The sequence below is a fragment of the Solea solea genome, chromosome 16 (assembly GCF_958295425.1).
Source record: "Solea solea chromosome 16, fSolSol10.1, whole genome shotgun sequence".
Lineage (NCBI taxonomy): Eukaryota > Metazoa > Chordata > Actinopteri > Pleuronectiformes > Soleidae > Solea > Solea solea.
Window position 1 is genome coordinate 13,183,270 of NC_081149.1, and position 12,703 is coordinate 13,195,972.

The following is a 12,703-nucleotide window of genomic DNA, read 5'->3' on the forward strand; positions in this document are numbered from 1 at the left end:
GCTCAAGGACACATAGACTAGCAAAGCCAGGAATTGAACACACAACCCTCCAATTGAAAAACAACTCGCCCTACCACTGAGCCACCATGGCTCAATCCCAACTCCTCACTTTTTTTAAACACTTTTACTTCTAAAATTTAAGTACATTTATATCAGAAGATTACTGTTGATACTTAAGTACAGTAAATGTCAGAAACTTTAAGACTTTTACTTAAGTAATATTATAAAAAGTAACTCTACCGAAGTCATTTTCTGGTAAGATACTTTAAGGTACTTTATACAAGACTGCATGTAAGTAGTATGAACAACGGTAAAAAAAATGTTTTAGCGACATTGTCTGAAATCCGAGCCTCGGCTGAACACTTGAACGCAGCACAGTGAGCGGGGTGTGACGTGAGAGCGTTCACGGCTGCTGCTGCTGCTGACACACACACACACTCGGAGTCGGAGCTGAAGCTGAAGTTTTTCCACTCACATTCACGGACACTGAATCTCCCCACGACCGAGTGCGATCAATAAGCGAGTAAAACCACCTTAATCTTGCGGGAACAGAGGCAGGGACTCCGGGTGGGGGAAACAGGCGCGGAAGGAGCGTTCCGGGGTCACATGGAAACACTATGTAGCTGGGAACACGGTGGTGGACTTTATCGCAGTTTCGCTCGAGAGGAGGCAAAGTGAGTGGCAAGAGTCGACATGCTCACCCCGGCGCCGATGCTGGTCTCCCTGCTGCTTCTCCTGCTTCTCCTGCTCCGGTGTCGGGTGATTTCCAGTCAGTACTCCAGCGACCAGTGCAGCTGGAAGGGCAGGTGAGTTCACTGAGCCGTGTGGATGTCCGCTCATAATGTTTTTATTATTATTATTATTATTATTATTATTATTATTATAATTTTTATTTTTATATACAAACATATATAGCATCTGATTAATTTAACTTCCCTTAATGTTGTACACAAATAAACACACTGCTCACTGGAAACTGGCAGAAAGAAGATCCAGCATTTGTCAAATCACATTTTATGCAATATTTTTTCCCCCTTTTTTTCGCTCATCTGACATCAAAATGCAAAGTTCTGGCAGCACTTGAAGGCAGCATCAAATTTAAGGATTTTGTTTGTGAGATAGAGCTGCTCATTCTGATCTTTGAGTAAATAAAACTCAAAAATGTCATTCTTTAGCTACCTATTAATATTGGTGTGTGGATGGAATAACAGATTGTGATACAGATTTAGTCATTTTAATGTTCTTGCACAGCAACTGTGTTATTTATATATAAGTGGATTTGGATTGGATTGTATGATCTTGAATCAGCGTCGTTGTTTTTATGTTGTATTTCATGATTGGTCTTAACTGTCTTTGCTGCTGTGACACTGTGGATTTCCCAATTGTGGGACAAATAAGGACTAAATGATCTCATCTTATCTAAACCCTCACAGACACTGAAAAACACAAGCATTCACGTGTGGACATTTAACTCTAACAAGAATATATGGTGCATCGTTAACCATCCTAAAACTTGAGGCTACGCTGGAAAGTTTTCACCTCTCATTAAACATCTGCCCAAATCTGTTTTGCACTTGAGAGGCTGCTCTTCAAATGGTGTGGTTTTTGTTTTTCATCCTCCGCTCAGGAGGGGTGGACGATATTCAGCACTTTGAGCTCTCCACCAATAATCTGTTGTTCATTAGTGAGACTGTTGACTAATCTCCTTTAATTGCATGCAGACGTGATGAAGTTAGAAAGGACTTAATTAGAGGCGTGCTGAGGAGAGCCTGGTTATGAGGCTTTCGGCTGCATATGCTCAGCATGTGCCATGGGTTACTTTAGATCTATGGCAAATTTGAATTTCAGCATCTCATTTTCAGGAGACTGGGCGTTTCTGCCTGAGAGTCAAACCGCTAGCTTGGCATGCACATGCTGGTAGACTGCTGATGGCTTCCTGCCTTTGGCTTTGCCACAGAATGACTGACAGACTGGAGCTTTCAAATCCTGACCAGGCATTAAGTTCTGGAGGGAGTCATTTGGTCATGCTGGCGCCAGAGTCCGAAGTGCTGCCCGGACAAGTCTCTTCCAGTCTCTTTGGTGGCTTGAAAGCAAGGGGAGGTTCGGTGCGTGACCTGCATTTGCACTTGCATGCAGCAGGCCCAGCTACTGTTGCTGCTCTTGTCTTGCCCAGAAGCCTCTGTGTCCCCTTCATTCATCCATTTCTGCCTCCAAACTCTTCCCAAAGGGGCAGCCTGCCAGTGGTGCGTTTTGCCAAAAGCTGGGGCAGGAACAATGTGGCATGGGGAGTGTGTGTTGGAAGCTGAGGTCATTTTGGCTGCTCCGGCTCGTGACTGGTCATGCAGCCAGTCTTGTGTACAGATGGCCTTTAATGCCTCAGGAGGAATGTAGTGCATCGTTCTCCGAGTCTGCCTGAGGTCTTCAACTTGGTCAGTTAACTATAGGGGTGCAAGAAAATATTGATATACTAAAATATTGCAATATTTCATCATGGCATGATGCTGTATTGATTCCTTGAAACCCTTATTAATCACTTGAGTAATAATCTTGACAGTGGTTTTGAGTTATATTTCTGCCTCCAACTAGTTGGCAGCAAGCTTTCAGCCATTTGAATCACTCCCCTCTCTTGTTTCTCTCATTACACAAAGAAGATTGTATATTATTTATGCACATGTTTTTATTTTAGTTACCATGAGGAGTTGAAATATTTGGCTTTTGTTGATAGTATCCAAAAATATCACAGTATATGGCAGGACTATTCCATTACAAACTCATTTGGGCCGAAGTTTCAAACCAAGAAATTTAGCTGGGCCAGACTTTTTCTGCAGCACAGTAAGCAGCAGGTGATGGCAAATTTAAAATGTACCTCAAAAAGTGCATTAAAAAAAAAGTACTAGCAATCCAATTATTTTAGCTGTACCTGTCCTTCCCACACCTCAATGTGCATAAAAAAGTACACAGTTTAAGCTGTAACTATTTTAAATTTGTCATCTCAGGTGCATTAAGTGCATACAATCAAAAAGGTGCACAATATTTGCATTTGTTTCTCTTTGAAATAAGACAAATAGAAAGATAGAAGAAATAAGAGCCCACGGGCTGCCATTTGAATAAGCCTTTAAATGATGAGAAAATATTTTTTTAATAACTTCTGAGCTGAAGAGCAGGTTTAAGATGGTTGATGTACGCTGATGTCTTTTTTTCCCTCTTCTTCCAGTGGACTGACTCACGAAGGCCACACAAGGGACGTGGAGCAGGTTTACCTGCGTTGCTCCCAGGGCTCCCTGGAGTGGCTCTATCCCACGGGGGCCATCATCGTGAACCTGCGACCCAACACGGTTTCCCCCGCCGCCGCTCGCCTCTCCGTCTGCATCAAAACTTCCACGGACTCCAGCGGCACCAACATCTATTTGGACCGTAACGGAAAGCTGCGGTTGCTGCTGCGAGAGCAGGACCAGGCTCAGGGCAAAGTGCACTGCTTTAGCATCCGGGAGGGGGCGCTCTTCATCGAGGCCGTTCCCCGCCTGGACATCAGCCGGCGGATCACGGCGTTCCAGTACGAGCTGGTCAGCGACAGGTTGGGAGCGGAGGCGAACTCACTGGGTGGTAAGAAGCAGCTCCTTTATTATTCTACGACACAATGTCAGATAAATAACTTTGGTTTTTATTCTTGTAGCCATTATAAAGGCATCCAGTGTGCTCCATCCACTGTGGTGTGTGATGGGAACTAAATGCAGCCATCTACTGGTGGAAACATTTCTAAAAGTTGGACTTTTAATAGTAGGAAAATCAACATATGCTCCAACACAGTCTTGAGGCCAAAGTCCATTTCTCTCGTGGAACTGTCTGTACACTTTGGTTTGAAGAAAATATATTCCTTGTCAAATTCTTTCACTGTGAGATTTAAAGCATTGAGGCTTTATGGAGCTTTCATTTTTCCTATTCTTTCTTTTTTTTTCTCTCGGAGGATAAAACATTGAAATGTCAAGCCGTTTCACAATTATCCACACTTGACTTGAAAACACCGCAAGGCCCTGAAACTGCAGTCGTTTTTTTTGGACGGCCGTATGTGGCACAGCAAAACAGTGGGCCTCCGCTGAAAAACAACCATGTATTTTCACGCTGCGTACCTGCCAAACCTGCACGGCTTCAAACTGTGTGAGCGAATGTGTTTTTTTCCACCAAAAACAAAACATGAGCGGGTATCAGGCCCACGTCTGTTTTTACGGCTCTCTGGGTTCTCATATTATATGAACACTCGGCTTCATTATCCGTCTCAGCAGGAGGGGGGGAGGGGTTTGGCTCTGGTCCTGATGAAATTTAGTGTGTGTTCGGTGTCGATCTGATACTTTTTACGATCTGCAATTTGTATTTCTGTGTATTAGCGGATTAACTTTTTTGAAATTGTCCTAGTGTTGTAGTAGATAGTCGTGTTGGTAATATTGGTGTCTGTATCAGACAAGAAAGAGTGGTGTCATCTCTAATGACAGGTCATTTTTCAGTACCCACAAAAATATCAAAGTCTCCAGTGCCCCAGCCCTAATGGCCTCACATCACACAGGGTTGATTCACAAAGACAGTGGTCTCGTGTCATGTGAAGCCAGGATTAATGGATTGATTGCTCCTCTGCTCCCTCTCATCTTCTTCTTTTTTTTCCCCCCGTTTCTTCAATCTTTGCTCTGCCTCTGCCGTCTCTCTGACCCGCTGTGCTGGGATTGAGTTCCTTACCATCAAGCTGGAATGTATCTCCAACCAGATGTTGGGAGGAACTACTGTGAACATATAGGCTTATTTTCCCCACTCCTTCTTCTCTCTATGTCACTCCCTTTCAGCTCACTTAAATTATCCTCCCCTTTTTTGCCCCCCCCTCCCCCATTTCCTACCTCTTAATTTCTCTCTTGTCTATTTATCATTCTAGTATTTTTCTTTTCATTCCTCTCCTTTCCATACATCTTCCCACTCTCTTCCTGGTCGTTTGAAGTGGTTTCTGTCTGTGCCGAGTGGTATTAGCAAGTTGTGCTCCATTACAGTGGAATGCACCAGGCCCCAGATGTTGCAGGGACAGCATGTGCCCCTCCACTCCTCCTTTACCACTCCTTCCATCTCTCATCCCCCTCTCCTCCTGTGAAGTGGTTCTGATCAGAGCAGCGCTGCATGTGCACGAGCCAGAAGAGAGATGCTGACTCGGCTCTTGGCCCATTCCTGTGGTTCTGTTTCATGTCTGACATGTGAGCCCTGCTCCGCTTTGGAGGAAAGAGACAACACTGCTGGCTTTTAGGCCTCCGCTCGCTGCTCTGCCTGATGCCATGGCAGCATGAAGGCTCACTTCAAAGTGCCTTTTTTTTGCACTCTGCTACGGGCTCAGGGCGAGGTCGGCCGCTCTGAAGTCTCCCAGCTTTCCAGCTGTTCTTAAACCGTCCGAGCTTGGGGCTGATTGACCTCTGATCTCTTTAGTGGTCTGGCAGTGCTTCGTGTTGCTACACAAGCTGACCTAAGACGTGCTCACCCCCTCACCCGTACACACCAGCCTGCTAAAAATAAGCTCCACCCCTGCACCCATGGCAGAGGACACACACAAATACTTGCTTCTATAGCAAGTATTTTTTCAGTTAATGGTCCACACATATTTTTCTACTTTCTGAACAGTCCGCTTCATGGCCAGATGTGTAAATGAGGGCGTTTTTCAAATTCCAACCCTTCTGCCGCACCCTCCACCATCATTGCTCTATCAACCTGCCCGTGTGCCACAATGCTGAAGGGTTCTGAACCAAACTTGGTACATTGAATGGTTCCAAAGTCTTGGAACGTGAAGGTGCACTGTACTGTAAGTGAAGAGCGTGACGTGCACCACGGAGAATCATGAACCTTTCTGTCTCCAAGTGTGAGCTACATCACAGCTCGGCTCTGAAAGAGAACAAACTGAGCCTGACCCAAATGTTATTATAAGTTTAAAACAAGCTGTTTGCTTCTGTTTCAACTGGAAAGGAACAAGGAAAAAAAAAAGAAAAAGGAACTATTAAGTACCAGTACTGAATTTAAGGTAATGATACTGCTGCAGGTCCACGGCTAATGAAGCTGTTCAAGTTAGTTTCACTGCAGGACCACCTGAGTCAACTAATTGACTTGACTGCTCTCATTTAAGGTCCTTTCTCCAGCCATAAAACGCTGTTTGGGGGAGGGTGCAGTGGGAGTTGCTGCTGTGTAGCCTCTAGTTAAAGGCGAAATCCAGACTGGGGCAGGTTTTTAGTGGGCTATTTATTTCACTTTTTTTACACCTGGTTATTTGCCCTCTAGTTATTAGATAACCTGCATTTATGGTAGTGTATTTTTTGTTGGGGGGTGGGAACAGGGTCATTTTGTCCCACTTATCTGCCACTTTAAGGGCTGTTCTAAACTAACTGCATGTCAAGTTTGCCCTGGCGGTTTCAGTCCCAACAAGCCCGCTGAAGTGCTAACAGAGCTCAGGTCAGAGCAGGAGCCTCTCCCTGTCTCTCTCCCTTCTATCCTTTTCATCTGGTCCTTGTTTGTCATGGGGTGTCAAGGGTTTCCTGTTGTGGTGGGGGAAGCTTAAGGAGCAGCCCCCTTTGAGCATCAATCACACACACAAACATGCCCACATACACATATGGACATGTTTCTTAATGTGCAATAATTAACTTTAATAATTAACTTCATTTTAATGTGTTGTTTTTTTTAAGAAAAAAACACTGTCCCTCTTTCCCTTCGGGGCCTAGACTCGGTTGATGTATTTAAAAAGCACTTAAAGACATTTGTCTTTAAACAGGCTTTTAGTTAGACAAGGGTTTTTATTGTTTGATTCTTTTTATTGCGTTTTCCTGTTATGTTTTTTTATGTGTTTTACTTGTATTGCATTGGGAAGCACTTTCCATATCTGTGAAAGGTGCTGTATAAATACAATGTACTTAAGTTGTGGACACATCAACTAGATTTTTTTAATCATTCTGCAAGAGCTAAAGCAATCATTGACTTTTCCTCTTTCTGTTTGTAGTTCTTTGTGTCCACCGAACTCATCCACTCTCATCTCTCTTTATTTCCTTCTTAGCTCCCTGTCAGCCCTGCAGTGATGCTGAGATGCTTCTGGCTGTCTGCACCAATGACTTTGGTAAGTATCAGTGCTGCTTTGAACATGTACATGTTCAAATAGCGTGTTAGCTATACTACCAGTCAGTCAGTCAGTTAAGTTGTTTAATTATACTACTTTCCTTGTCCTTGTAAACAAGTATTATGAGTCGTTCCTCTGCCTCCACTACACTAGGTGCGATATCCCTGTTATGTGCGATTTATGTTAAGCATTTTCAGTTTGAATTATCACAGAATCAAACAACTTTATTTTGTGGCTAGTTGTCATTGTGTCAAGCACCATTCATTGTTTTTTGACCATCAGTTGACTGCAATATATTGAATTGTTTAAGCTGACAGTGACAGAGCATACATGGTCTCTTTTTATGACCCTGTTTTTCTCGCTGTTGTCTTCTTCTGTGTAGCCGGCCTCTTCTATTATTTCCCTTGTATTAACCTCCTGGGTTATAGAAGGGTCAAAGCTGGGGGTGGTAACTGTGGAGCATGCGCAGAGCACCAAGCTGAAAACATTCGACTCCCAGTCCCTTGATCTGGCTTGGAGAAATTTGACTTAGTACACTTTCAGCCAAACAAACACAGTTTACTTTTTTTTTTTTCTAACGTCATGTACGCATGCCGAGTGTCTAAATCCTGTCTTCCTGTTTTGTATTTCTAGTGGCACGGGGCAACATTAGGAAGGTGGAGCGAGAGGAGGAGCACTCGTCCATCACTGTGGAGATCAGTCACCTCTACAGACAGAAGACCCAGGTCTTTGCATCTGGTGGTGTGAGGGTACGCAGCTGGACTGGTCACATCAAGATGCCCCTGCACTGTGGGGTGAGGTCTGGTGAGGGCGACTTCCTCTTCACGGGGACAGTGAGGTTCGGTGAGGCCTGGATGGGCTGTGCCCCACGTTACAAAGACTTCCTGCGGCTGTATCATGAGGCGGAGCAACAGGGCACCAACCCCTGTCACATGGACACTGACTGACTGGACTCCCTGCCCACGTTTGGAATTAGGACAAGTCCTCACTGGGTGATGAAGAGAGCTGAATCAAATGTTCATGCTGAGGAGAGAAGAGGCTGATGGACTGACCCAGTGGCAGCGCCTCTCTCCTCTGACTGTCTTGTGACCCTTTGGAGACAATGAGTGGAGCTCCTGAATGTTGCCAAGCAGCATGTTAGCCGGGCTCTGTTCTCAGAGTTCAACGTGACGCAGCGTGGAATGTGTCTGGACTGCCTTCTTCTTCATTCGCAGATGACGGGACACCCCGGGATTTAAATGTAGCAGACACCACTTGGGTTTTTATTTGTATAAAATGTGAATGGACGTTGTATATTTTGAAGCTCTGCGTGCTTTGTAAAAAGCTTGATGTACAGTTCTGAAGTAATGTCTTATGACAGAAATGTAAAAAGTGAAAGCATCTTATTTTTATTTTGTTTAAAAAAGAAAAGAAAGGAAAAAGTGAGCCGCAATTTAATGCCTGGATTGATGTGCTTTTCAGGCTGCACAATTGGAAAAAAAACAATAAGCAAAATCTCTCTCTCTTTTTTTTTTTTATTTTGCTTTTGAGAATAAAAGCTTATTCTGATGAACTCTGACTACGTCTGTGGTGTTAACACATAAAATAAGTAACTAAATCGTGAATGAGTCAATAGATTTTGAGTTGTGACCAAAGGGTTAATAATTACTTTAGGTAAGTAGCAGATTAAAACTGATAACAATGGTTCATCAGTAATAGCTTCAGTGTTTATTTTAGGTTGTTAATTAATGTAAATATTGTGGCTGCATTAAACACACAGTATGCAATTTCTACCACTGAGGTCTCTCAAAACAATAACAAAGAACTTATGGCATTTTTTTTCCACTATACAGTTCAAGCAAGACTCAGCACGGCTCGGCTCTACTCTACCTCCTCAACATGTTGAGGAGGTATAAATACACCAGACTCCTCTGTTAAAGGCGACATAGACCGGAAGCTCCAATTAACGCTGCGTTTGTGTGTGTATCTGCGTCATGACCTCGTTTATGAAACCCTAAAGTTTCAGAACAACAGTTCAGCCACTGCTGAGAAAATAGGGTTTTATTGTTTTCCTGGGCTCTGCGAAGCGGATCGGCACTTCCCTATGCTGATGATGTCATCGGTAAACCTCACCACTCCTCTCGCCACCGTAGCGCCTCCCGGTGCGGGCACTAGTCCGGGCACATCCGGTTGCGTACATTCAACCGCAGAAGAAGAAGAACTACTCTCGTTGTAGCTGCTGAGATGCAGAGCATCCACCGTGCCAGAGGGGGAGCTTGTATCTGAGAGCTGGCCTATGTATTACGTCACTTCCAGGTACCTGGCCAATCACAGGACAGTGGGAAAGCTCTCGTTGGCTGGCCAATCACAACACAGTCCACGTTCTGGGGGTGTGGTTTTGGTCTGAAACAGCGCGGCTGATGAGAGCATGAGTGAGGAGATATTTTGATCGGCTCGTTTGCAGCGACTGGGAGGTTTTTAACCATGAAAACAAGTTAATATATGTAAGTAGACCTCCATAACTAACATATATGTGTGATACAAGCATTCGATGTCACCTTTTAAATATTGACATTTTAGAATTTTACTTGCTAAATGATGAGATTAACACACATCTTCAGGATTTTTAAGTCTTTTTAACTTCTCTACAGTTCCACATTGTTCGGTTTGATTCCTGTGTCGGACGTCGTGCTCATGACTCAGTGCCGACACTCTCAGCCAATGAGTGGCCGGCAGTCTGACGACGTCACATTTAGTATCAGCTCAGGTCGCTTTGGAACCTTGCCAGAGCAGAGACTAAAAAAAAGTACCGGGTACTATCGCTAATGGGAAAACAAACAAAAAAGAAAAAGGAGTAAAGTCGAGCTGTGCCGGAACCCTGTAGTGGAAAAGCGCCGTTAATCTGATGATGTCAGCAAGCAGCGTGAGATTTGTTATCTTGTCTCATTTGGTTCCTCTAAACATTTGCACTTTATGGATAGAGCTTTGACGCAGCAAACAGCAAACCATTCGTGACAAATACACGCAATAAAATGAAAAGACAACACACATACTAGTTGTACCTAACGATTTGCCCTAGAATTTATAGCAGAGACCGGTAAAACACAGATAATGTCACTAAAAGCCGACCAAAATGGAAGCATCTATAACTTTGAATACAAGTCTGGATTTCTAAAAGAGTGTTGGAAACATTACTCTTAGATATTTTAATACCAAAATGTTACACATTATGTTACACAATATGATGAGCATTTTCCTCCCCTCCAAGCATCACCGTCTGCCAAGCACACAGAGATTGATATCAGAGAGTCGGGGTGGATTCCTCTGCACTGGTTCCTGTGGTGATGGGGGTGGCCGTGTGTCAAGGTCAATGTGAAAAGGCTCTTTGTTTCCTCACAGCAGCCTGGTATGAGAGAGACGACTGAAGGCCGATGTGAATGCAGCCCTGTGACTGGGCACGCAGCAGAGAGCACACTCCAAATGTTGATTGGCAGGCACAATTTTGCTCAACCCCCCCCCACCTTTCAATGACAGCTTTTTCATTTTCATCAACTGAAAATAAAACACAGGGAGCCAAAATCAGCTCGTGTGAACTGGCATCAGATGATGCAGCCTGCGAGATATGGATTGTTAAGATGACATCCAGTACCTTCTCACATTAAGTTCAATTTCACAGAGACCATCTTTCAATAAATTGTCCCATGCAGACAATCACTTTTTCAGACAGAGCTGTGTGCTAAATGAAATGTCTGGATTCCGGCAGAAAGCTAGACGTCCCAGAATTGCTCACTGGGAAATGCAAACAGAGTCTCTATGGTAACAGTGCCTCACTGTGAGGCATCTGGCTCTGGCCTTAAGATAAGGAGCCTCAGACGAGGATGATGAGGAGGAAGAGGATCGGTAGGCATTTCCTTGGCTGCGGGGTTTTGGTTGGTTCTCCTCCGTCTCCGGCTCGAGCTTGAATCATGTGACCGACGGCAGCACATGTGGAAGCAGAAGTCTTAAAGATCCAGTGTGTAAGAGTTAGTGGCATCTAATGGTGAGACTCGCATCAGGGAACTACAGTGGCCTTCACAGACCAAAAAGGATACGGTTCTTCTTCATTCGCATAGTGCGCTTCTGTACTTAAAAGGCTTGTTTAAAGGCGACACAAACTAGACTATTTTTTTTATTTTAAATGTATGTTACACACATAATCAGCATAGTGAAATATTGCTGCAGTTCCAGTTGCGATGGACCAGTCGGAACCAGGCGTGACTATGTGGAGTCTTTGTGCTGCCAGTTCTTTTCACTAAGAAGTACGTTCATGATCATCTTGTGGAAGGAATTATGAACGAGAAAGGAGGGGGTGGGTAAAATTGCAAAGTGCACAGTCACTTAGCAGAAGGAACTTCAGTGGAGTGAAAGAGCAGGAGGACTCAACAGAGACTCTGAGCTCAGTGTCGTGGCCAATATTTTATGCCTCTCTGGGCAGAGCTGGGAATGTCGGGAATGTGTTGACTTCACACTCTCGCGCTCACACACACACACACACACACACGTGCAGTGTTGCTGCCTCGATTAGCTGGAATCAATTAAGTGTCTGTGGTTTTGCTGTGCGTGTGCGTGTGTGTGTGTGTGAGTATGAATGTGTGTCCTGTGTGTGCAGAGAACTAACATCAACACACATGACACACTCACTGCCACCTTTACTGAGCCACACCTTTTTCTGCAGAGTCGGGGCAATATTCAACATTTTCTTATGACACTTATGACAGTTCAGTTAAGGATAGTGGGAGTCTCCTGTCATCATCTTCATTATTCAAATACCACAGCAGTAGAGTCGCACAACAGCGTCTGCTTGTGAATAATCCCACCCACGCAAAGGTAGAAATGTGTCCTGTCTACGCTCTCTAATAAGCAAAATGTTTACATGGAAATGTTGTTTTAGCCGGTCCATTTTATTTCAGAGAAATGGCCTATATTTGCTGATTAGCACTATAAATACAATTCAAACGGGGTTTGTCGGTATTCTAGGCAAGATTCAATTTTAATGGGCAGTCAGAGGATCACCCTCAACATCCTTCAATAGCCTTCAACATCTGTGCCAAACTTCACAACAATCCATCCAGTAATTCCCTCTGGATTAAAGTGGTAAACCGACTGACAAGCAGACATTCTTGGAGCAACACCACTAAAGAAAAAACAAAGTCCACACTGTGCCTAAAATATAAAAATTGTTGCAGTATTTTGATTAAGTTTGACAACATTACATGTAGATGTTACTAATTTTATGTATGTGGCTTCCTCGCACTTCAAGGTGGACGCAGCAGAAATAGGCAACGAGTCAATAAGGCGCCTCTGAGAATGCTCATTAATCCCAGCGGGTCATGAGTTCTTAAGTCGCGAAATGCCTTCGTAGCCGCCTCCTTCTCCACTTGCCCGCTCTGCTGCAGCAGCAGCATGACAGGATTAAGGGTCGGGGTGTTAGATGTCCTCCAGCAAAAAGTGATTGTAAGGTCACAGCACGAGCCTGCGTGTCTTAATATCAGGTATCAAAGGGGGATCATGGGAAGAGAGTGACTGGGTACAGTGTGAAGTATGAGGTTTTTTAGATCACGGTAT

General features: G+C 44.1%; 1 protein-coding gene across 1 annotated transcript; it reads left to right on the forward strand.

Moving 5' to 3' along the window:
• Positions 1–412: 412 nt before the first annotated feature.
• On the forward strand, positions 413–8,672 carry metrnla (meteorin like, glial cell differentiation regulator a). Its single transcript, XM_058654484.1, has 4 exons — positions 413–806; positions 3,215–3,603; positions 7,061–7,120; positions 7,754–8,672. Exons 1-4 carry the CDS (start codon positions 694–696, stop codon positions 8,065–8,067), a joined length of 876 nt encoding a protein of 291 aa, XP_058510467.1. The 5' UTR covers positions 413–693; the 3' UTR covers positions 8,068–8,672.
• The last annotated feature ends 4,031 nt before the right edge of the window (positions 8,673–12,703 follow it).

What these genes read in the sequence shown, in the direction of transcription:
- metrnla (XM_058654484.1), top strand. Translation starts at nt 694, where the DNA reads ATGCTCACCCCGGCGCCGATGCTGGTCTCCCTGCTGCTTCTCCTGCTT. An exon ending in CAGTGCAGCTGGAAGGGCAG is followed by an intron (nt 807 to 3,214) that starts GTGAGTTCACTG and finishes CTCTTCTTCCAG; the next exon opens with TGGACTGACTCACGAAGGCC. An exon ending in GGAGGCGAACTCACTGGGTG is followed by an intron (nt 3,604 to 7,060) that starts GTAAGAAGCAGC and finishes TTTCCTTCTTAG; the next exon opens with CTCCCTGTCAGCCCTGCAGT.